The 25,434-nt window shown below is 37.4% G+C and overlaps 2 protein-coding genes across 2 annotated transcripts; one reads left to right on the top strand and one right to left on the bottom strand.

The window, feature by feature from the left end:
• Window positions 1–666: 666 nt before the first annotated feature.
• Window positions 667–9,947, top strand: trmt6 (tRNA methyltransferase 6 non-catalytic subunit). The gene is made up of 11 exons (XM_079584110.1): window positions 667–1,003; window positions 2,162–2,292; window positions 2,384–2,493; window positions 3,388–3,479; window positions 3,577–3,660; window positions 4,063–4,187; window positions 4,282–4,607; window positions 6,029–6,114; window positions 6,515–6,617; window positions 7,008–7,094; window positions 9,212–9,947. The coding sequence occupies exons 1-11, from the start codon at window positions 894–896 to the stop codon at window positions 9,407–9,409; spliced, it is 1,452 nt and encodes a 483-aa protein (XP_079440236.1). The 5' UTR covers window positions 667–893; the 3' UTR covers window positions 9,410–9,947.
• A 169-nt stretch (window positions 9,948–10,116) lies between these two features.
• On the bottom strand, window positions 10,117–14,950 carry chgb (chromogranin B). The gene is made up of 5 exons (XM_079584109.1): window positions 14,774–14,950; window positions 14,504–14,550; window positions 14,320–14,413; window positions 12,000–13,924; window positions 10,117–10,254 (listed from the first exon to the last, which is right to left on the bottom strand). Exons 1-5 carry the CDS (start codon window positions 14,817–14,819, stop codon window positions 10,153–10,155), a joined length of 2,214 nt encoding a protein of 737 aa, XP_079440235.1. The 5' UTR covers window positions 14,820–14,950; the 3' UTR covers window positions 10,117–10,152.
• Between the last annotated feature and the right edge of the window lie 10,484 nt (window positions 14,951–25,434).

The raw sequence follows: 25,434 nt of genomic DNA on the forward strand, positions 1-25,434 counted from the left end.
CACTTCCTTTATGAGATCCAATGTTGTCTGAATTTCAGAATCAAGTAGGCCTACTGGTAATTTATCATATTTGAAATGGAATATATTTAACAGCTGTTTTACGAATGTTTGTAAAAACTAACTTAATATGCGTATAAACTAGACATAAAATTAGCCTTTAGTTTTTAATAATAGAACCAAATGTGATCTAACTGTATATTATAGACTACAGTAGGCCTACATATACAGTACTTGCAATACATGCACTATTATGTTAGAAATATTGGTATTTTAGTAATGATAATCATAATAGCGCATAAAACAAAAACTTATAAAGTACAATCACAGTGCCATAGTACAGAGACACTTCCTTCCATGATATAGTCATTGTAGCCTACGTGTCAGACAACCATTGTAGCTTATGTTTAGGTAGTTTTTCAAGTTTCAAGTTTAGTTCATTTATAAATCACATTTAAAAACAGCCACAAGTCTGACCAAAGTGCTGTACAAAACATCTAAACATAAATCCTAAATACACACTTACGATAATACACACAAATATAATATTTTATATAGTTTTCATTAGTATAAACCTAATGTGAGGTTTGGTCACTTAAAAATGAGGATATGTATTAATGTACACGTTTATTTTTAAGTGACTAAAATCGTTTTGATCTGTGACTTACTAGTCTTCCTGACAGACTGTGGCCCTAGAAATCAGCACTCGATTAACTGGCCTCTCAGAACAGGAAGTGACAGAACACAACACACGTGCGGAGACTAAGGAGCTGGAGCATATGTGAAATTACTGTTGTTTGCAGACAGAAACTGCAACTTTCGCGTCGGGTTTGTTGAAGTGTAAACTATTTTTAAAACATTCTCCGGCCTAGCTTTATCCACGCTGATCACAGTAAATGGCGGAGTGTGTAAATGACAGCGATGCTGAGAGCACTATAAATTACGGAGATTATGTAGTGCTAAAACGAGGAGATGTCTTCAAATCAGTGCTGGTCGAAAATAAAAAGTGAGTTTAACAACTTTTTATTAAATGTCATAAATTATAAGTCTTGCAGGTTTAATGGCTTGAGGTTTTGTATACACCACCTTGAAAATCGATGGGATTAATAAAACGAATTAAACCTGCACATCAAAGTAAAGTTACAATATTAAAATAACCAGACATGTATTGCTTTCTGCGCTATTTAGGTGTCATAATCTGCAAAAGGTAAACATGACATAAACTTAGACTTCATGTCAGTTTTTAAATTCATCTTTGCACTTAAATTATTCTAATATATATAGTGTTTTCATTAGTGGTCTTAGACTTGTGAAGAAGACCACTGCTTATTTTTAAAGCCATGTAAAAAATGAGCAGCTAATAATCTTAGCTGTTGTAAATCTCACAATTGATAGTATAAAGTATAATATTCAAATATCACTCCAGTTAAAGTCACCATGAAATCAAAATGGACTTTATTTATGGATTATTATGGCATCCTGTCACTCACTTGAGATCCACCAATAGCAAACCACTATCATCCAATCAAGTCCCGCCGAACATTTTTTCTTGTCCGGGAAAGCTTTCACTCATCACAATAATGAATAATATACTATTGCAGCTTCTGTCTCATGCCGACTTTACAGGTAGGGTAGCAATAGCAACCAGGGAGCAAACTACCTCATGTTTCAAAGCACATAACATTACAGTAATAATGAACAAAATCCACTTAGTTTAAGGCCTGCTCACTGACCTGCACCACCTGACTGCTGCAGATTATTTTCAGCGCTGATAGTGTTCCCTTTGAAACGCATAAATTATAGTCATAAAGCACTCTGAGCATTATGTCACGGCGGCGGCCATTTGTGTATGTGCTTGGTGACTGATGTCTGTCTAACTCTGCATAGCATGAAGCGCGCTGATGACATGCGATGTCTGAGCGAACAGTTGTGTGGAGGTTTGAAAAAACATTCGTTGACAGGCAGGTTGTATTTTATGGTCCTACGCCTTCCACAGACTATATATATTTAGACCACTTAACTTAGTGATTGCTATCAGGATGTGAAAAGACTTACAACCAGCATAACAAAAAAGTTTCTGGATCAACTCGCCTACCCTGCCTTTAAGGGCTTGTTGCTCGCCTCACTTGCTTTGATTTGACATTCTGTGTATTGTGTGTTTTAGGAAAGTGATCTTTGAGAAGCAGTGGTTCTTCTTGGACAATGTGGTTGGGCAGCTGTACAGGACCATGTTTGAAATCGAAGCCAGCGGTTCACTCAAACCCAAGGCAGTAAAAGGTGCAGGAGACTCTTTAGGTAAGGATATTACAGATTTGCGTTGTTATCTGTGTATTCATTTATTTTCTCCCGGTGGAGATGAATTTGTTTCTCTTTTCCGCTGTCATAGATTCTAAGGAAGCAGGCCAGGATAACAGACATATAGTGGATGATGGCAGATCTCAAAAACTGACCAGAGATGATATTGAAACACTGAAAGAGCAAGGGTTAAAGGGGCAGGTATGTACCCGAGTAAAGGCTACGTTTACAGCCGCATTTACTTAGGTGTAAGTCTCGAAATGTTCCGTTCAAACAGCAACTTATAGTAACATCTTAAATACTGTCTATATGGGGAGTCAAACCCGTATTCTCTTACCAGTAATCATAGCGACAGTGACCAGTATAATATCAAAGATGGCAACGTCGATAAAACTGAAAGGTCTTATCACTTATGCGATTTCCCCACACCTGTTTACATTCACATTAGACACGACTGGTATCCGATATCTGTGTTTACATTAATCCCGGCCAAAATTATTCTGTTGGTGATTGCTTTACTATGGTTGACCCTCGGGTTGTACTAAAATTATTTTCTAATTCACGTTGGGTGGCCGTGATTATTTGCTAGCATGGATACGATAAAAGCTGTCATTGATGTTTGCAGCGCAAAATCTGACTGAATTGATATATATATACATATATATATTTCATATATCAGGTTTCATATGTCAGGGTGAGTGAAAAATAAGATTTCTTTTTTTCTTTTTTTGGTGCCAGTGTAAATGCAGCCTAAAATCTTCAAGAAGGCAGTTGTGAGTCTATTGTGGCTATATAATGCGGTTGTCACTCCTGTAAATAACTGAACTGTATGTGAACGTAACCGTATATAGGGCTCAAATACAGAACTAAATCCAAATATGACTGGTCGCCCCTTCAGTGTAAGCCTGTGAGATTTTTGCCGTTTAATCACTCACTGGTGAAATTTAGTTTGGCCAGTTGCTTAGAAAAGTAGCACGCTTCTTGACAGGAAGCCATTTTGTGGTGTTATTGATACCCGTATAGAAGGTATTTAGGTTGTCATATTTGGTTACAAAGACACTTTTCTCACATGTCCTTTCTTTCATGTGCATTAAGGAGATTGTTCAGCAGCTCATAGACAACAGTACAACATTCAAGGACAAAACTGAATTTGCTCAAGCGAAATACATCAAGAAGAAAAAGAAAAAGTGAGTTCAAACAGTTGATAAACATTTTTAACTCATATTGTATCAATCACTCGAAAAAATATAACTATTAACATGTACTTTGCCAATATGCACACAGGTACGAGAGTGACATAACAGTCCTGAAGCCCTCCGCTCGACTCCTCGCCATGATGTACCACGGCAGAGAACCAGGAAAAATATGGTATGGGATCTAGGAAGACTAGTTCACTCAAAAATGAATACAGTCATCATTTACTCGCACCTTTTCAAACCCACAAGTTTATGTATTAATATTTCAAATTGACTTTTATTCTTTTTCCATTTTTTTTCTCCAATTTTATTATGTACTTTTTTCATTTTAATTAGTTTGTTTTTGTGCTTTCAAATCGATTAATCGTGATTAATGGCATCTAACATAAAAGTTTGTATGTATATAAATGCCTCGTTTCATTTCAAGTAAGAGTGTTTTATTTTGATTGCTTACTTAACATTTTTATGATTTAATTAATAGCTAATAGATTCCCAGTTTGAGAAACCCTGTACTAGTACATATCAGGATTTGAATGTTTCATAAGCATTTACAGTATTTTTTCCACTCTTTTAGTCACCTGCGGTACGACACATTGGCTCAGATATTGACTCTGGGTAACATCCACGCTGGCAGTAAAATCATTGTGTTTGAGACCTGTGCTGGTCTTGTGTTGGGCTCAGTGATGGAGAGAATGGGAGGTAATCACACTTTACTTTTCTCTGTTTCTGTATCTTCATGCAATAGCTGACCACTGTTCCACTATGCTGATGATCTAAATGTTTTCTTCCTCAGGTTTTGGCTCAGTGATTCAGATGTATCCCGGTGGAGGGCCAACGAGAGCCGGCATGGAGAGCTTCGGCTTCCCGTCACACTTCCACGAGACGCTGCATGACTTCCCTCTATGCAAAGTTAACGCTCTGCTGGCGGGAACCCTGGATTTGACGGAGAAGGACGCAGATTCTCAGGCCAACGGCAGCAGGATCGGTGGATCTGACTCTTCTCAGGAAACCTCAGGTGTGTCTGAGGAGAAGAAGTCAGAACCTCAGAGTATGGAGGTCAGCGTCGACCCGCAAGAAGAAATGAGGAGAGCGGAGAGAGAAAGACTGCGAGAACAGAGGGTGAGAGAGTTTAACACTCATATATCGCTTCGTCTTTGTGTGTTTCTGCAACTGCTGTTATGTCTTAGGGGTTGATTTATAAAAACATATATTGTTAACCTTCATTGAATTGGAAACATATTTCCATGCCTTCATTTATTTTTTGCTGATTTTGCTTTTTTGTATAGATTTTATTGTTTCTAAATTTGAAAACATGAATATAACATTTTAAATTATGAATATAATTAAAATTATTATACATTTTATTTATTACTTGAAGATCATTTAAACAAAAAGCTAAAAACATTTAAAAAAGGCCAAGACCAAACCTTTCCAGTTTTACATATTATATGTATTGAATAATTACAAATATCAATTATTATTTTGTTCAAAAAGTAATTTAAACAAAAATATAAATAAACAAACGATTTCAAACTATTTATGTTGTAATGTCCACAACCAAACTTTTCCATTTTAAAATATGAATATAATTATTAATATTAATGATTACCTCTAAAATCTCTCTCCCTCTCCCTCTCCCTCTCCCTCTCCCTCTCCCTCTCCCTCTCCCTCTCCCTCTCCCTCTCTCTCTCTCTCTCTCTCTCTCTCTCTCTCTCTCTCTCTCTCTCTCTCTCTCTCTCTCTCTCTCTCTCTCTCTCTCTCTCTCTCTCCCTCTCCCTCTCCCTCTCCCTCTCCCTCTCTTTCTCCCTCTCTCTCTCCCTCTCTCTCTCCCTCTCCCTCTCTCTCTCTCTCTCCCTCTCTCTCTCTCTCTCTCCCTCTCCCTCTCCCTCTCCCTCTCCCTCTCTCTCTCCCTCTCCCTCTCCCTCTCTCTCTCCCTCTCTCTCTCCCTCTCCCTCTCCCTCTCTCTCCCTCTCTCCCTCTCTCTCTCCCTCTCTCTCTCCCTCTCTCTCTCTCTCTCCCTCTCTCTCTCTCTCTCCCTCTCCCTCTCCCTCTCCCTCTCCCTCTCTCTCTCCCTCTCTCTCTCCCTCTCTCTCTCTCTCTCTCTCTCTCTCTCTCATATATATACATATGATAATTTAAAGAAAAAGCTAAATATCCACAAACCATTTAAAAATGTGCTGTATTTAGTCCATTTTAAAATATGAATAAAATGTCAATAATTATAAAAATTAAACAACAGCTAATAAAACTGTTTAAAAATGTATTGTTTTGCCCTCAGTAAAGTGTTTTTAAAGGTCTACTTGGTTACCAAGGAGACAAAAGTTTAAATGAAGAGCAGCTTGAGGTGAAATGTGTGAAATTATATGTGTGAAGATAGAAAACAGAAAAAAAACAGCAAAAAAAAAAAAACCAGTTGAACAATGTTCGTGGGCAATTTGAACTAGTCAGGCTGGTAGAAGTGTCTTTTAAGATTTTTTTCTATAAAATATCAGTATAAGTCAAATACTTAATTTAATTCACCGTCCGTTCTAACCTTACAGGCTCAAGAGAAAAAGGTGAAGATGGAGGAGAAGAGGAAGAAGCTGGCCTCCGCTGCTGCTCTGCTAGAGGGGAGAAATGCAGATGGGTATGTTATTGTTAAAGGCTTGTTATATAGCTAAGATGTTACATTTATGCATTTGGCAGACGTTTTTATCCAAAGCGACTTACATTGCATTTCAAGGTACACATTTACATTTTTATCAGTTCTTGCTTTCCCTGGGAATCGAACCCATGACCTTGGCGTTGCAAGCGCTAACTCTCTACTGTATGAGCTACAGGAAAGATTATGTTAGTTTTAACTTTGTTGTCCAGCCCTAAATGCATTTAAAACCAACTAAAATGTTATATGTCCTGGTATTTGATTGTGCATATAAGTGATTTATTGTAATATTGACGCGTCTTGTCATGTCATGTTTTGTATTGATCCGCAGTCTTCTAGTGATTCGCTTGAGACTGGGTGAAGCTGATTTGAATGTTTGTTTCAGGTTGGTGATTGCTTGTCGGCTCCACCCCTGTCCCGTGTTAATGGGTCTGCTGAAGTTCCTAGCACCATCACGGCCGTTCGTAGTGTACTGCCAGTACAGAGAGGTAAAGCGATTGATTTGACAAGAGTTTTAAAGAGGCAGTTCACCCAAAAATGAAGATTTTATAATCGCCTACTAATCGTCATGGTGTTATTAAGCAAAAAATCGACTCTCCAACGGCTCTCCAAAGGCCTAAAGAATACCATATAATCAAGTCAAGTCACCTTTTTTAAACGGTGCTTTATATAATACAGATTGTTTCAAAGCAGCTTTACAGTGATAACAGGAAAATGATGCATTTCGGCTGTTGTTCAGCTGAAGTCGGTTCAGTGTTGATTCAGTTCCGTTGTAAATCAGGGTTTACCATTGCTTCAAAAACATTTGCATAATCAATTTGAGTGGAGTGTTTTGATAACTGCTTCCAGTAATATTTACTCTGATCTGTTCTGGACAGCCGCTGATTGAGTGCTACACAAAGCTCAGGGAACAAGGAGGAGCAATCAGTCTCAGATTAACAGATTCCTGGATCAGGCATTACCAGGTAATTCTTCATTATTCATTTCAATATTCATTTTACACAGTTGATTTTTCACTAATGCCAGGCTTTGATTTATACTTGTTCAAAAGTTTGGGGTCAGTATGATTTTTTTTGGCAACAATTTACAATAAAGGTTACATTAGTTAACATGAATTAAAAATTAACAATACTTTTACAGCATTTATTAATCTTAGTTCATGTTAATTTCAACATTTAATAATACATTAATAAAACCAAATGCGTATTGTTAAGCATTAGTTAATGCACTGTGAACTAACATGTAAGGAATAATTGACTCCAGGCCGTTGAATTATTATAAAAATAATGCACACCCGAGGTGGTAATGCGGTCACGACGCGAAGCGGAGTGGCCGTTACACCTCGGGTGTGCATTATTTTTATAATAATTCAACGGCCTGGAGTCAATTATTCCGCTTATACTACAGTTACCACACCTCGGAATATTGTTCAGATGATGTATTTCAAGACGTTTGTAAAGTTTTTGTCATTAAAACGCTCTTGTAAGTAGGACTAATTCCTTGCGCATCTAAACCCATGCTCCGTTGCTAATTCCAAAACGTCATTTTAGAGTTAGTAACGGAGGTTTGAGCCGCTGATAGCAGAGTAATGCTGGACACACACTTAACGACTAGAAACATTCTCTGACTGTGAATGCAGAAGATTTTAAACACCGCTGTGAACACAGACTGAACGCGCTGAAAACGCGTGCATGATCAGTCATAAGTATCAAATTACATTCATAACCGGCCTTAGAGAGAAGCATGTGCGTCAATATTATTATTTATTTATTAATTCAATTCGTTTTAATTAATTCGTTCATTCTTTTTTTCTATTAGTGACAGTAGACTAGACTAATAAATGAAACACAAAGCCCTTTTAACAAGTAGGCTATAGACCTATCAATTTTATTTATTTGTTATATTATCTTCAATAATTACGAAAACCCGTGCAACAGGACTATCAATTTATTTAAATATTCAGTTTATTTTTTATTGATTATGTATAGGACTGTATAGCCTACTTTATTTATTAAAATTAAACTGCATGTTTCCATTGATTGTGAAGTTAGACATTGAAAATTGCAGATCAAGCGCATGGGGCTGCAGTGTCTCTTGTTATGAATTGTATCCTATTTTCCGTTATTACAGTTGACTACGCGAAGTGATATGGAACTGTAATGAGGTCAAGACCTGCCTGGAACTACTTTAGCCGTGTGGTTCCCTGAAAATAATTGCACACCTCAGAACGTTCGTCAACCAATCAGATTCAAGCATTCAACGGCCCTGTAGTATAAGAACAAACAATGAACAGCTGGATTTTCATTAACTAACATTAACAAAGATTAATAAATACTGTTGCTTACAATATTGTTAGTTCATGTTAGTTAATACATTAACTAATGTTAACGAATGAGACCGAGACCAGGTGTTGCCGATTTTGTTTTTTAAAGAAATGGATAAGGATGCATTTCAATTGATCAAAAGTGACATTAAAGACATTTACACTGTTTTAAAGTTTTTGATTTCAAATACATATTTGAACTTATTAATCCTGAATGCAATGCATTACAGTTTCCACACAAAAAAATATCAAGCAGCTTATTGTTTTCAACATTGATAATAATCATAAATGTTTCTTGAGCATCAAATCATTATTAGAATGATTTCTGAAGGATCATGTGACACAGAAGACTGGAGTAATGATGCTGAAAATTCAGCTTTGACCACAGGAATAAATGACATCTTACCAAATATTCAAATAAAAAACTTACTTTAAATTGTAACAATATTTCACAATATTACTGTATTTTTGACAAAAAACAAGTCTCACAAACCCCAAACATTTGAATGGTAGTGTACATCTATCAAATTCCATAAATAAATAAATCAACATTTGTGATGCATTTAAATCTCTGGATTTTCCCAAAATTGCCATCACCATGGTTTATGTAAAAGCATTTTTTGCTGCATTTCCAGCAAAAACACCTTCATTGTTATACAATTACTATTATATAAGAAGACTGTGAAATAAGATTTTGGTCATACCGCCCACCCCTACAAAGACTTTGATGACTTCTTCACTTCTGTATCGTTGTTCCAGGTGTTGCCCAACCGGACTCATCCAGTGCTGCTCATGAGTGGAGGTGGAGGGTATCTGCTGTCTGGAACCACGGTCGCTACAGACGCTGCCAAAGCTAGGAATCCGCACAAATCAGAGGAGCCTGCCGCCAAGAGGCTGAAACTGGATGAGATTAGTTCATCTTGTGACGTCTCTGCCAAGGCAATTAGTTTAGTGTAACTTGCTTAAGTGAGAAGAAACCAAATAAGTGTTGACTCACACATTCAGGCAGTTCTTTATTCTCTGTATGGTTGCATGACTTTATTATTCAAAGTCTACTTCTTTTTTTTTTATGCCAAGATTTGCATTTAAGAGCTACAGAATGTTCCCTTCATCGTTATTTATTTCTCTTTTTTTTAGCAAGATGTGGGGGATGTAAAAGATGCATTTACTTTAGTATAAGACTCCATCCTCTGCACTTGGCGAATAACCAAGTTTTGCTCACAATAAAGCTGTCAATCATGAGGGTAACAGTATATTTATCGGTTTTTAATAATGTTCAAAAGGCTTCCAGCATCAAAACAGAAATGATAACTGAATCCATCAGCTTTGGTCCCATAATTACACATTTTATTAAATGCAAACAATGCTGGGGTTCTATTGAAGGCCATAAAGAACAACAGGAATTTTTAAAACACGTACAGCATCTTTCACGTAGCATGCTCTTAAATCTAGTCAATAGTACATGGGCATTTGTCTTACTTATTTTAGATTATGTAATAAAGAAAAAACAATTCACATGACATTATCGAGCTAGTTTTGCTTTTTATAGACTGTCTTGTTTCTCAGACTCTCACATTGAATATTCACTGATTTACACCAATAACAAAAGTCTTATGCAGTTGTAAATGGGTACAACATATAATAATGCATTCATATAAAGCAGCCCAAGTGAGCGCACATAAAGCTGATGGAAAGTCCAATCAGGCAGCAGAGGAAGATGATGTCTCAGCTGGTTCTTGGAATGGATAAGTTGTCTCTTTCATCTGTTGATCTACAGAGGCCAGTTTCTCAAGTTCGGTTAACTGAGGAAAGAAAAGAGCAGGGATTAAATGTAATACTTCTAACTCTTAAGTGATGCTTAAAAACCAGCCTTAATCAGTCCCCAATTTTTGTGTGTGTTTGTGTGTTTGCAATCTGTTTACAATCGTTTTGTGTTTGCAAAGGTTGTTTCTTTATGAATGAAAGACAATTCGTTGCTCTAGTCCAGGGGTGTTCAAACTGTCCTGCAGAGTATTGCTACAACTTGCCTCAACACACCTGCCTGGAAGTTTCTAGTATGCCTAGTAAGACCTTGATTAACTGGTTTAGGTGTGTTTAAATGGGGTTGTAGCTAAACTCAGCAGGACATTGGCCCTCCAGCAGGATTGGACACCCCTGAATGAAGTATCTATTTCCACAGTCTCAGTAGAAAAGTTAAAAGGAAGTACATTTAGTTATACAATATCCCTGTCATGATGAGGAATGTTGCTCTTAGCATGCTCTCTCTGAGTTTAGCTATCCCTCCCTCTACACCCTCAACTAAAAGTAATGTTTCTGCATAGCTTGCAGGCATATCTGATAACTCAAATGACCTTGTAATAGGAGAACATTTGACACAAGTAGTCACCAGAGATACATTTTTGCTGGGAGGTAATAACCACTTTTTGGTGCGGTTGGAGTTGCATGTAATAAAAACTGAGAAACGGGTTACGGTCTACCCACGTCCTCTCTTAGTAACTCAACTTGCCCAAGTTCAGCAAGCAGAGATACAGATAAGCTACTTCAAGCAGAAAAACTGGCCTTGTTTTTCAAGCGCTCCATGGAGCAACGTTTGATTGCATTAATGTCATGTTTTGCTTGCAATGCATCCCTGTCTATTCATAAACATCTCAGGCCAGTCCATGCTTTATATTATTCCCGTTTGTTCTAGGAATGTAGGCTTTAGGGCTCCCAAACCAATTCCCAAAGGTTCCCCAGTAGTACACATTTTGCATATCTTTCTTATCTCGCACACCAATTCCAGGACTTGGTGTCTACAAACGAGTTGAATCAAAGTAGGAAGACATCCAAAATGTGTACATTGTCAGATCAATTTTTTTTTTTTTTTTGCTTGCAAAAATGTATCTTTAGGGGTAGAACAGCTTGTCACTGGGGCAGTAACCTTAAAGGGACAACTTTTTACTTGTATCTACTCCTAAAAGGTGCATATTAGAGTTGTAATACAGTATGTATCCATAAGGTACTACACTCTTAAGAGAAGTTCAATGGTTTTCTATATAGAACCCTAGGGTTCTTGACTCAGTTTTGAAGAGCCCTTTATACCAAAAAGTATCTATAGCAGGAGAAATGTCTGTTGCATAATACTTTCATATGTAATTGGTTATTTAAAAATGTATAGTGATAAAGTATGTTTACCAGCGGTTAAAACCAATAGAATATAATCAATCTTAAAAATGAATTAAAACTAAATTCATAAAATGATCCCATGATGGGAACCCCTAAAAGTTCTATATATGAAGCACACAATCCTTTAAGGTTTCATATAAAAACCCTTATTCTCCTTTTAGTGTACTGTGAATCTTTTCTTGGGTAAATAAGGTATGAAGATGTCCCTTTGAGGGTACTGCCTCCTAGTGACATGCTGTTGTACCCCTAAAGCTAAAATGTATGCACTTTTTTTCTAAGAGCGTACTGTTAAGGTTAAACTATCAAGTAACCTTTGGTAACTCCCGGTGGGCAATCCTGGTAATAAATTCACTGTCTGTTGGATGAAACTACCATACTATACCTCCTTTGGTGTGAAAAGCTTCTGTTGGGAGACATCCTTTTCCTCCCCAGGTGACGACTCCTGAGAAGGCAGGCCCCTTTTGTACCGGAGGGTCTCGGCGAGCTCTTCTAGTTTGAGGTTGGGGTGTTCAGTGCTTTCACCCACCTTGTGGCTTCTTTTGTACCAGGCTGGATGGTAGTATCCTCTGTAAATCCATGGGGAGCGTTTCTCATAGACATCACCTTTGTTAAGTAGACGTTCCTCTAACTCGTTCTTTTTCTTTGTTAGGTACCTCAACGCAGCCTCCCTGTCCAGCTTCTCCTCTGCCAAACTCTTGTGTCCTTTCTTCAGCTCATGGACAATTTCCTTTTCCTCCTCTTCAGGTGAACGGAGCTTGATGGCCTTGTCTATTGACTCATGGAGACTGTGAGTCTTCTCTGAGATGGGTTCATCTTCATTCTCGAGCTCTGTGGAGTCGCCACGCTTGTGGTGATGCTTCTTATGGTGGTATCTATGAGTGGGTTTCCAGTATCGTTTTGCAATATCCTCGTCTACCTCTTCGAATTCCTCAGACCTCTTTTCCTGAGAGTTCATGTCCTCAGATTGCTCGTTGAGCAAATCCTCGATTTGTTTTTGGTGCCTAGCATTTCCATAGCTCCTTTTGTGGGTGTAGCTTGGGAATTCTTCTTGACTTCTGTCATAGTCTGGTTCTTCAAAAGCCTCATTCTCACTGCGTTTGTGGTGCTTTTTCTTGTGGTGGTATCTATGTGAAGGCTTCCAGATCCGCTTTTCTCTCTCTTCACTCTCCTCGTCCTCTTCTTCTCCATCCCCGTAGCTCCTTTTGTGGGTGTAGCTTGGGAAGTCTTCTTGACTTCTGTCATAGTCTGGTTCTTCAAAAGCCTCATTCTCACTGCGTTTGTGGTGCTTTTTCTTGTGGTGGTATCTATGTGATGGCTTCCAGATCCGCTTTTGTCTCTCCTCACTCTCCTCATCCTCTTCTTCTCCATCCCCGTAGCTCCTTTTGTGGGTGTAGCTTGGGAAGTCTTCTTGGCTTCTATCATAGTCTGGTTCTTCACGTTTTTCTCTGCTGGCCAGAAGATGACTCCTTTTATACTCGTATGGAGGGAATTCCTCCTGGCTGCGCTCCTCATCGGGGTTATCACGCTTGTAAAGGATGGAAAAATGTCTTTTTTGAGGAAATTCCTCTTGGCTTCTCTCATCATCATAATCTTCTCTTTTATGCTTGTAGCCTCTTTTATAGAAACTTGGGAAATCTTCCTGACTCCGTTCATCATCCTGTTCCTCACGTTTTTCTTTGATTCTCCTCTTCATAAAACTAGGGAACTCTTCCTGGCTCCGTTCATCATCCTGTTCCTCACGCTTTTCTTTGATTCTCCTCTTCATAAAACTAGGGAACTCTTCCTGGCTCCGTTCATCATCCTGTTCCTCACGTTTTTCTTTGATTCTTCTCTTCATAAAACTAGGGAACTCTTCCTGGCTCCGTTCATCATCCTGTTCCTCACGTTTTTCTTTGATTCTTCTCTTCATAAAACTGGGAAACTCTTCCTGGCTCCGTTCATCATCCTGTTCCTCACGTTTTTCTTTGATTCTTCTCTTCATAAAACTGGGAAACTCTTCCTGGCTCCGTTCCCCATCTAGTTCCTCGCGTTTTTCTTTGATTTTTCTTTTAATAAAACTTGGGAATTCTTCCTGACTCCGTTCATCGTCCATTTCCTCACGCCTGTCTTTTATTCTTCTTTTCATAAAATTTGGAAACTCTTCCTGGCTCCGTTCGTCATCCAGCTCTTCGCGTTTGTCAGTTTTGAGAAGATCCTCAATGAGTTCCTCATCCTTGACTTTAGACTCTCCTCTTGGTTTTTTCAGCTCCTCTTGAGCCAGTTGTAAAACATCTTCCTGATTTTTCACAACTGTGGAATGACCTGATCCTGAATTCAGGGAGACAAAAAAATGGGCACAAAACACACATGCAAATGACTCGTAACTCATTTCCACTCCATTGCTTATGCATTGCATGAATACATCCAATTATTATTCCACAGTCTTAGAATGAAACCACTGACCCATAACTGTCTCCTCCACCAGACACAATGTACTGAGATTAGAAGTTATGACGATAATGTAGTCTGACTGTTTTCACGTTATATGTCCAAATTATATTTTTGATGAATGTATATGCAAGTTCGCTCTGCAAACAGTGCAATGCTAGAATAACCTTTCAGAAGAAGTCACTTTTGAGTTAATCCAATAATAAACCAATGTTCTTTTACCTCAAAAACACATTGAAGCAACACAATACGAACAGTGGAAAGTAACAACGTACCTGGTGTAAGGATGTTTTTGCATTCTGGATACACTGGATTATCATCAGTCTTGTAGAGCACCTTTGAAAGGATCTGAACTAAACACCGGGTAAGCTGAAATGAAAGTGTGTACATAAATAAAACGAGTAGAGAAATAAATGCATTAGGGGTTTTTTCCCCTCATAAACAGAAGCAACAGCATACCAGATCCTCTCTTCGGCTGTCCTGCTCAACTGGTATGGAATCTCCATCTGGGATAGTAAAAGCTTTGTATCATTTTTGTGCAAATCGTAATGCAAAATGTTTTTAAGGTTATTCATCTCGATATCACCAATTATCCAAACGTTTTACTTGTGCAAAAAAACGAAAATTCCCATTGTGATGTACTATTTGTTTCTGCAGCATAACTGTCGTGTCGCTGGCCATGGTGCTGAAATGATTTATGCAATGATTCTTTATGAGAATTTCACTTACCCGCAGCGAGGAACACAAACAAGCAGACCAAAGCCGCAAACTTCATGATGCACACAGATGTTGTCTGCTGTTGATCTTATCCGGAGAGGTCTTTGTCTGGTTTTGCAGACTCAAGAGGCAGAGACAATCTCCGTTCCGCGTGTTGCTGCTCGGAGTGCGCGCTGCGTCTGTTTTGAGCGCGCGGGACACACAGGGTCTGAGTTCGTGGTTGCTTACGTCACGCCTAATGTGAAACCATAATGAGACCCCCACCACCCCCACTTAAATTAAATGATCTAATCTTCCACTCCAGCCTGTGTATATCATTGAAGATGCATTTATATCGGTGCATATACTGATTTATAATTGTCATTTATCACTTGCCAATCCAGGAGTTTTGTGTTGCGTTACATTAAACAGGAAATCGGGGCAAGTTGTCACATTGGCTTTCAAGTTTTGAGTCAAAAGTCCAACTTTAAATGCTTGTTTTCTCTAGCAGGGTTTTGTGTTAAATTCAAGTAAAGAGATAAAATGTACTTTTTTATATAAACTTTATAAATATTAACCCTATGGTGATGAACCCTATACGTGATGGAGACAAAATGTCCCCACACAGATGGCAATGTCTGAAATCTGTGTCCTTGTGGAGACATTTTTTGGTCCCCATGAGAAAAACAGCTTATAATATTATTAATTAAATGTATTGTTAATTATCTGAATAATGCCTATTATCATCCAAAATTGAATAAAAGTCTCCTTTCACTTGAAATCAGACAGAATGTTGTGCAACTCTCAGACACTTCATTCATGGATCGTATGTGTCATGAGGGAATTGTGAAACTGCAAACTAATGTTTGGTACAGGTGCTCTGAGTTTCAGAAGGATTGCACCTGGGATGCTGTAGTTGCTGTGGTAACATCATGGGGCGGTTGGAGTTTTTTCATAGCTGCAGAATGTTAAAAGAGGCTTTGATTTATCATCCACTCAAGCAGAACAAGGAACGGGCCACATTTTAGCCTGTCAAAACCAGGCAGAGGAAGCAGTGGCTTGAGAAGGATCAGTAATGTGACTTTAAATCTTCATGAGAGACGGAGTGTACAGGTAGAAGTCTAATGCTCAAAAATGCACATTTCAGTCCTAGATATCTGCCAAAATAATAGAGTTTCAGTAATGATGGACATTGGTTTAAAAAAAAATCTAAACTTTTTTTTATTTTTTTTTATAGCTATAGGTCTTTTTGGTTTTAGAGTCATAATTTTTTTTTTATATAGGCTACCTAAATAACTTAATCATATATTGTTTTAGGCATTTATCTGTACTTTAAAAATTGCATGGTTGTTTTGGGCTTGATTTAGTAACAAAACATCTGCTTTATTATCATTGTAACTATCTTTTTGTGTTCACATATGCATGCATCTCTATTAAAGTCTGTCTTTCATTTTCTCAAGTTTCTAGTGTTTCAAGATGATTTGTGTTGAATCAAATTAGTTTGTTGCATTTATCACATACAGTAGCCAACATCTGCAATTAAAAGGTGCGGGTGCCTTTGTGCATGTCTGGTTGAATTGTATTTGAATTCAGTTTACCACTTTTAACTAACTGTTTAGCACTTGACATATTATGAGACATCTGACTGAGACATGATACTGTCAGACTGGCTCTGAAAAGCATTGATAGATGTCTTTTAATTAAATATAGCATAATGAGTCTCATGGATAAATAAGTGATAATTGCATAGCCCTGTCTGGATATTTGTCACCATACTAAAAGATACCAACATGCACTGTTGTTTAATGTTCCAAACTGCAACACGAACCGAGTAATATCCCAGAATTTATCATGTTTATTATCACCTCTCCCCCTCCCCTGGGAAATCCAAACCTTTGGCACGCTTAGGAAAAATCCCACATCCCTATCTATCATGCTAGCTATTCAGCTGTGAAGCTCGAATGCAATGATTTATAGAGACATCTTGTCTCTAAAGCCGAAACGTTCATAATTTATTCAGTCAATATGAAGATTTTCGAGCCGCGCATATGTAGACACGATAAACAGGGAGAATTAGATGCAGGGTGCAAAGTACCTTGTACATATCAACGGCTCTGGTACATATTAGCTGATGTACTAATTGAGTAGAGCTCGTGGGTTGTCTGGCTTTAATCAAAGGCATTTGCATACAGAAACAAAAGACGGAGGCCAGCAAATGCACACGCGAAGACTCTGAGGGTTCGTTTCTTTGATCTTCTTTTTTGAATCCACGGCATCATAAAACGAGATATATTTCTGAATTTGTATCCAATGTTGCCGGTGGTCCGAGGGTGGGAGGTATTGTAAATATATCGCGTGACAGCTTCCCCGAAGCGCTTTGTCAGCATACACACAGCACAGCAGATATCTCACAGTCAATGAAACAATATAATACTCCTGGCAAAGACATTACGAGTTAAATGATTGTGGAATACAAAATTACACACCTACTCACGTGTTTAAAACATTCAGTGAAAGATAATTTCTGTAAGTTTTAATGAAAGATTATAGCCTATTAAGAACAAACTGCCTTAAAGGTATAGGCTACACTATTTAACTTTTTTTTGTTGCTCAAAATTCACTATTGTAAGCCTGTTATAAGCCTATTTTATTTTTTAGACCTGTCGGCATAGTATAGTTTTTGCGGGAAATTGTGTAAATGCCACACTCGCATGTGTGTTGCTAGAGTCATAAATAAGAGAAAAGTTGCTCGTTGCATTGGCTTGGCCTTTCTAAGATGGTGAGAACTGAGGTGAAATGTTGTCAAAGCAATGCGGAGATTGCATTTTAATTTATTCAACAGGTGAGTGATATACTTTATTGGACAGATAAACTGCCATAGCTCTCTAACAGTGGTGAGGGGTAATATATTCCACACAGTCACACGGAGCCATAGAACAACCAAAACAATGTTCTTCCGCAAAATGCATGCAGTTTTGTTTTGTTTTGTTTCTAGCCACTAGAGGGCCAAATGTTACATAGTGTACCTTTAAAAATCACAAACCTCAGGACAGTTGCCATAACAGCCCTGAACATATGCAAAATAATATTATTTAAATCATCCTTTTTTTAACGCCAGGATGTTTGCAATATCAAACAAAGTATTTCATATGTGAGCATGGCACAAAACAGGAAAATGCACCTTCAGGCTTTGTATAAGACACATAGCTGGATCATATTCTTGTTGTTAGCATTCAATCTACATCAAACAAGTATCTTATACATTTAAAAATAGATGGAAACAGTGACTGCACAGTTTGGAGGAGTTTAGGTCTTGAAAGGGTGTTAAAAAAAATACAATAAACGTGCAGTCTATTATAGTCAAGGCCCTCCTGCAGGTGTGCAGTGAAAGCGCGCTGCTCTTTTATGTATTCACTGCTACCGAACCTGTGTTGACCTGGTACTGCGTCCTCTCTCACACAAATACAGCATCCTTTAGCATAAATCAGGACCTCATCATAAGTATCCCCAGCCAGATCCATCCCTATCCATCCCCATTAAACCCTATATTTTGTTCAGCGCATCTATGCAAACAGCAATCAATCACTGATACTTACAGTATGATATTTCTGTTGGTAAGATTTTGATGTTTTCATCTAAAGTCTCTAATGCTTTTTCATATTACCAATGTTGAAAACAGTAAATTAAAAAGCTGCTTAATATTTTTCCTGGAAACTGGGATTCTTTGATGAATAGAAAGTTCAAAAGAACAGCATGTATTTGAAATAGAAGTCTTTAATGTCCCTTTTGATCAATTTAATGCGTTCTTGCTGAATAATATTCATTTAAAACAAAAGGTTTTGAAATCTGAGGTTAGAAAGCGACCAGACAATGACAAAGCTAGACAGAAATCTGCTGAGAAAGAGTGCGAACATCTTTTCCAGCTTTGAGTCCTGTTCTCATTATGAAATCCTCTGAGAGGAATATGTGTGAGACCCGAAGCGTTCAGACAGTCTAGATAATGTTGAATAGAGAAACTAAAGGAGACAGCAGAAGTGCTCAGGAGAGGAGTTATTCTCCCTTTAGCCACTGAAATCACTTTATAATTCATCCAAGACACAGGCCGCAGTTCAGGCTCAGGACAACACAGCAAACATATTTTAGAGAAACACTCAAGCTGACTGTAATGTGGAGGGTTTATTGAATAGAAAGTTTGACACTTGCAGGCCCATACTGGGAACATCACGATATGGACAGTTTTTTCATTCACCCAATAGTTCTCTCTCTCTATAGGCTACACATTATGCAGTTAGCCTATCTAAAACATAAATGCATTTTTATTTTCTAAATTAATTAATTTATTTCATATGGGGTTTTTTCTGTTCACCCAGATCTAAAAACATCTCACATTGGCTTGATTATATTGTAAGAATATCCCGCTCAATATCTCGTAGTTTTCAGGATATGAAATACATTTTCATATACAGCAATGATGATAAGTGACAATCCATCATAAAAATTTTTATCCATGACAATTTCATTCAGGTATCATTATGCACAGTAGACTTACATCATGCTATCACACCGATAAAGCAAATTATCACCATAAAAAGTACAATAAACTACTTTAACAAATAAAATACTAAAATATGTTTGCTCAACTTTTCCTTTCAGTTGTTGTTCTCGGAGTGTTCACTTGGTTTGTTTATTTTGCATTCAAGGAAAATTAATAATAATAATAATAATAACCTTTTCCTTTCAGTCAAAAAAAGTAAATGCCAATGTGTACAAACACAAACACAACAAACAATAAATATGCATATAAAATATTTTCATTGGGAAGTGAAAAAAATTAAAGGGAAAAGTTTTCTTAAATTAACAAGGAAAATGTGTTTAATTTTCATATTTTGTGCATGTAAACTGATAAAAATGATTACGTGGTGAAGTAAATACTACATAAAAAACTAATGTAATTTCTACATGAAAAAGTTTGTTCAGGCAAGATTTCAAAAAACAAAAGTAAACAAAAAAAAAGTAAATTCTATATCAGTATCAATTCAAGCTTGTATTAAAGCATAAATATCAACGTTTTAAAATTAAGTAAAACTCAACCTTTCTGATACTGGTGTTCCCATCATGCACTGGGGTAATGATCATGAATAATTAATAAGGTTGATTATTCATGATCATTACACCAGTGCATGATCATGAATAATTAATTATGTTGATTTTTCGCTGTTTTCCAGATGTATTTACACTGTTGTATCATTGCTTTTGTTGTTAGGTTTAGTAACTTGCCATTTTGTGACATTTGAAGTTAATTTTCTACTCAAAATGTCACATTCATATACTCAAAAAGTATCCATCGAATGTAACCGTCATTGTGTAGTGTACCAAGTATTCATGTGTTCAAGTGCCGCCAAACTGTAATGCAGTAACTATCTTCTTAACTATCAGTTTTGTATTATTAATTAATAGTTAACAAAGCATACACGAGTTATATTATTTGAGTAAAAAGTATTATTAAGGAAACTTCAACTAAAAGAAGTTACCCAACAACTTTTTAGTCACCAAGTTAGAGTGACATATCTTACTTATTAATTCAGTATGTGAAATTTACTTTAGTCAATTTTATTTCTTGTTTTTTTCAGTGACCCATTTGGTCTTACTGTAGCTGTATATCTACTCAACATGCACAAATAGATACAGTTGCAAGAATAAAAGGTTCTACAGAAGCAGGGTTCTGTCATGGGTTTTAGGATTTAGTTCAAATAATAGTTTAAATCATTATATATATATATATATATATATAATTTTATGAATTAAACAGATCGTAAACATACTTTATCCCCTATAGAAAAATGTAAATAACCTGATCGACATGAAAGTATTATGCAATCATCATTTAAGATATTTCTCCTAACACTCTTAAAAATTAAGGTTCCAAAACATGTGATGCCGGAAGAACCATTTTGTCTCCTTTCAGTGAACATTCTTAAAAGAACCATTTCTTTTCTTAGTGTGTAGAAACATTTTTTTAAATCTAAAGAACCTTTTTCCACTATAAATAACCTTTTGTGAAATGGAAAGGTTGCATGGATGGTCCTTATTGAAACCATCAATAGCCTTTATTTTTACTTTTCGCATACATTTTTCTTTAATAATAAGTTAAGAAGAGTGATATTCTGCAGAACCATGTGAGAATGGATAACTAAAGTGTCTCTGTATTTCACAGACAGACTGACAGACAGACAGATGTGATGATCTCAGCCTCCAGTCGTTCAGATAATCAAATGAGAGCGTGATGAAATGAGAGAAGCTGATAAGCGCAGACTGCCTTAAAAGACAATTCCAGCCAATTTAGTGACTTAATCCAATCCTTCCAGAAGTTTCCACATCAAAGATGACCTGCTGATCAACTTTAATTCATCAATTGCCCTGCGAGGTCACACTTGTCAGCTGATCGCACCTCTGGTGCCCTATCTGAAATCGATCAGACGTCACACATGATGATCCGGATGAGAACTCGCAGTGGCAGAGCTGTTTAACTGAGATCTGGCATTTGAACACTGTGCACCAGACTGATCCCTGATGCCTCGGGGCTATGGTGTGATCTCCATTTGGATAATATGATCCGAGGAGAGGAGGTATAAACATCAGCCTGGTGTTCCAGCATGACCGGCGGCGTTGTGAAACTAAACCAAGAGAAAAGTAAATGTTAGACTGTGTAAAAACGCCGGCTATTTGGCCCAACTTCCGGTCTCCAAACAGCCGGTAAAGGAAGCGTGTGTTCCTGTTTAACCAGGAATTTTGGTTAAATAAGACACAGGTTCTCATATGCAATTATCTCGTTTTAATCTGACTCCATGAATTAAATAAAAGTTCAATGTGCAATAAGGTTATGTTTACACTTAAATAGTTACAACATGATGTAATGAGAATTTAAACCATTTGTGCCCAGCATAAATAGAGAGAGAGAGAGCGAGAGAGTGAGAGAGAGAGAGAGAGAGGGGGAGAGAGAGAGAGAGACCGAGAGAGACCCCCTCCACCCAGCTCGGCATCCAAAGAAAAGAGAGCGAAGAACATTTGCCGTCCTGTTTTGTCATCTCTCTAGACCATGTGCCCAACTCCCAGGTGAGACATTCAAAACTGACCAATCAGACCATCACAATTTCCCCCATTGTCCCAAATCCCTGGCCTACAGGCCTATAGCACTCTTAACACTGCTGTGCTGGGAATGTCTGAGAGAAAAGCAAATGTCTTTGTTGCATTGAAATAATCTTGGATTATTTCCAACCTTACAACTGCATCTTTCAAAGATGAATGTCAATGAGGTTGACCAAATGCTGCCCTGTGGCTCTTTTCATAACAACTCTGGGAAAAATGAGACAAGGACAACCGCAATGTGATGGACTGTTTTCATCAGGTGAGCATCATAACTTTGCAAGTTTACAAAAAGTCAAGTCACCTTTATTTCTATAGGGCTTTATCTAATACAGATTGTTTTAAAGCAGCTTTACAGCAGAATCAATGATGAAGACAGAATTCAATTCTGTAGAAAAGCAGCTCTTTAAAAAGACAATAATGTCATTACTCAGCTGAAAAAGAACAACTGTTTATGTGACAGTAAAGACATTTAAATATAATGTTACAAAAGATTTCTATTTCAATAAATGCTGCTCTGTTGAGGCAGCACAATATGAGGGAGCACAACTGTTTTCAACACTGATAATAATCAGAAACATTTTTTTGAGCAGCAAATCAACATGATTTCTGAAGGATCATGTGACACTGAAGACTGTAATTATGCTGAAAATTCAGCTTTGAATCACAGGAATAAATTAAAGTCCCCATGAAATCAAATTTGAAGTTTTTTGGCTTTTAGTATGAATATGTTAGCCTTAAGGTTATCTATAAGCTGTGCTCTAAAACAATGACACAATTCACATTTAGAAGATATCAGCATTCAAAACTTAGTCTCTCACTTCCGCCAATATGGATCAAAGGTTTTGATGACATCACTCTGCACTTCAGCTTCTCATCAGATTTCTGTCCAATCAAATGCTCTCTAGAATCTAAAGCTCCGCCCCTACTCTATAAATAGACGCTGAAGCTGTGGCTGAAATCGGTCACTTGTTCACACATTTACTGTTTTTTATGTGGCGAGTGGGTGGCCGGGGGTCTCGAACCCCTGGCCCTTTAATAGCTTATAGTAAAGTGCCCTTTTGATCGTATTGACATTTGAACATATCTTAAAATATGTCAATGCCATTGTTTTGTCTCACGATATACACCAGTGATGTCTACATACAGTGGTTTTTGTCTGAGGCACGTTTATAAAAGACACTTAAATGTCCTATTTGAACTAAGTACTAATCCTGGCCTGTTTGTGAAACAAAAAGTGCTTTATTACAGAAGAAACTTAAGAAAAATAAATTGGCCATTCAACTTATTCTCTCGAAACAAAATTAAGATTGAAAGGAGCCCTCTAGCTTGTCCTTTTTATTCAATTGCATGAATACCAGTCTAATTCTAATTCAGTGAACAATCTACATCAGTTAGTCTTAAATACACAAAGGGCAGCATCAGAGTTAATCACACCACTCGTTCATGTAAATTAATGTGAACTGTATTTAATAAGATCTCTCATTTTCTGATATCCGGCCTTTTTTTTGCGTATATCATTATTTGCCTGATGTTTATTTGTGTGTTTCACCAAATGACAAAAAGTGCATGGGCAGACATGCTTTTGTTCCTGTTCTTCCGGGTATAGGCTATGTGAGGACCCGCAGTCGTGTTTGTTTGAAGCCTCCTCTCTTTGCCCCACTCAAAATAATTGAAATGTGAAGGTCACATATAAAGGCCTGTCATCAATGTCTAGCGTCTGATTTGCAAATGAAGCAACCTGCATGCGGCCCTGAAGTGCAAATGGCCTCTGAATGATGTCAGTCCCATTATAATGGCATCTGATCTACATTAAAACCCTTATGCTGTTGTTCACACTGCCAGCGCCTCTGTCTTTGATAGACGATGACATTATTCGTGGCAGCCCATCTGCTGGATCTATACACATTAAGAGTTTGATTAAGGGTTCGAAAGCGCAGAGAGAAACAGAGAAACACAGTCAAACTCTTTGACCCATTGGGTATTTAATGTGGAGAGTAGTGCACTTTTAATAGACCTTAGACAGGGTAGCGCCATATTTAATTTTAAACAGGAATGAAAATGAGGTTGTGATGGATAAAAGCACAGTGGATTACACTGGTTTTTAACAAGATTGTTCAGCTGACGAAACGTCTTTCCGGAAAAACTAGTCAAAAAACTCCATAAAACAGTTTTGAAAGTTGTGAGTTGTGAAAATGACGTGATCTAGGACCTTTACAGTGCGTACCATTGTAAAGACTGTACTTCCATCCCTCATAGCCTCAGACTGCATCCAAAATCGCATACTCTGTATTGAGGTAATTATTTTGGATAAGTAATTACTCCACGAATGCTAAAAAGTACGCTCTAAACGGTATGAGTGTGTGTATGTAATTTGGACGTACATTCGCCATGTTGTCAATATCATGTGATGTGACCTACCAGCGTCAGTTGCGTCGCTTCACTGCCATTCACAAATCCTCTCCTGTGGCCGAGTAAAGTGTCCGTCCGTCGTATCCACACTTCAGAATCTCAGGTCATCCAGTACCGTTTGCTTACTCTTTTATGAGTAGGCCTACTGTGAATTCAGATATAATTATTCTGTCACTGTTTTTTTGCCTACGGTATAAAGTATGCGATTTTCGGATGCAGTCTCGGTTTCATCTGTGTTAAATTCGATATGGCATGACCTGAGGTCTAGCAAGATCCTTTATTGGTTCATCTATGGAGAGATGGACTACATCATATATAACATGTCACAACATCCAGAAGACTTTTAACTGCGTCAGCTTACGTTTTGCAGAATTGAAAATCCAAATTTGATGATTCATAAACTGAGGATTTTCTCTGAGGAGCAAATAAGCTTTATAGAATGACTCAAATGGTTTTCGTTCCTGTTTTGTACAACTCGGTCTGCATGACCAACAGACCCTGTTCAAGAATCAGCAACTTTTTTATTAACGAACAGTCTGGTAACAGCACTTTAGGGCTCATATATGAATGGTGAAACAGTTTTTCACTTCTTTGTGGGATGGCTTCAAATGATGGCTGATTTAACTTGAGCTCAAATTGCTATAAAACTCCACTGAACGCTGAATAAATTAGTCATGCTTTTGTTTAAAGGCAACAAACCATGACCCTTAATCATGGCACTGGTCATCACTAAGAAAAAAAGATCTTATAAACATTAGCATGGATGTATGGGCTAACTGCAGTGTAGTACAAGTGTGTGCCACTAGGTAGAGCTTTTCCCCCTTTAGAAGCACAATCTGAAATATTTTACATGTATCTGATTTAAAGTTTTTCATTGTACAAAAACCACAAGCTCCACCACTTGTGTGATTAAATGTGTGCGATTAAAGTCTGTTTATGCATAGCTGGATGCTTAGGTTTACACTTTCAAAAGTTTGAGTTCAGAAAGATTTGTTTTTAAAAGTCTCCATAACCAAATCTGCATTAAAAATACAGTAAAAACAGTTGCTTAACATTTTTGCCGAAAGCGTGAACATTTCTTTTCCAGGTTTCTTTGGCGAATAGAAAGTTCAAAAGAAACATTTATGTAAAATAGAAAT

This window comes from Phoxinus phoxinus (assembly GCF_949152265.1).
Source record: "Phoxinus phoxinus genome assembly, chromosome: 16".
NCBI classification, from domain to species: Eukaryota; Metazoa; Chordata; class Actinopteri; order Cypriniformes; family Leuciscidae; genus Phoxinus; species Phoxinus phoxinus.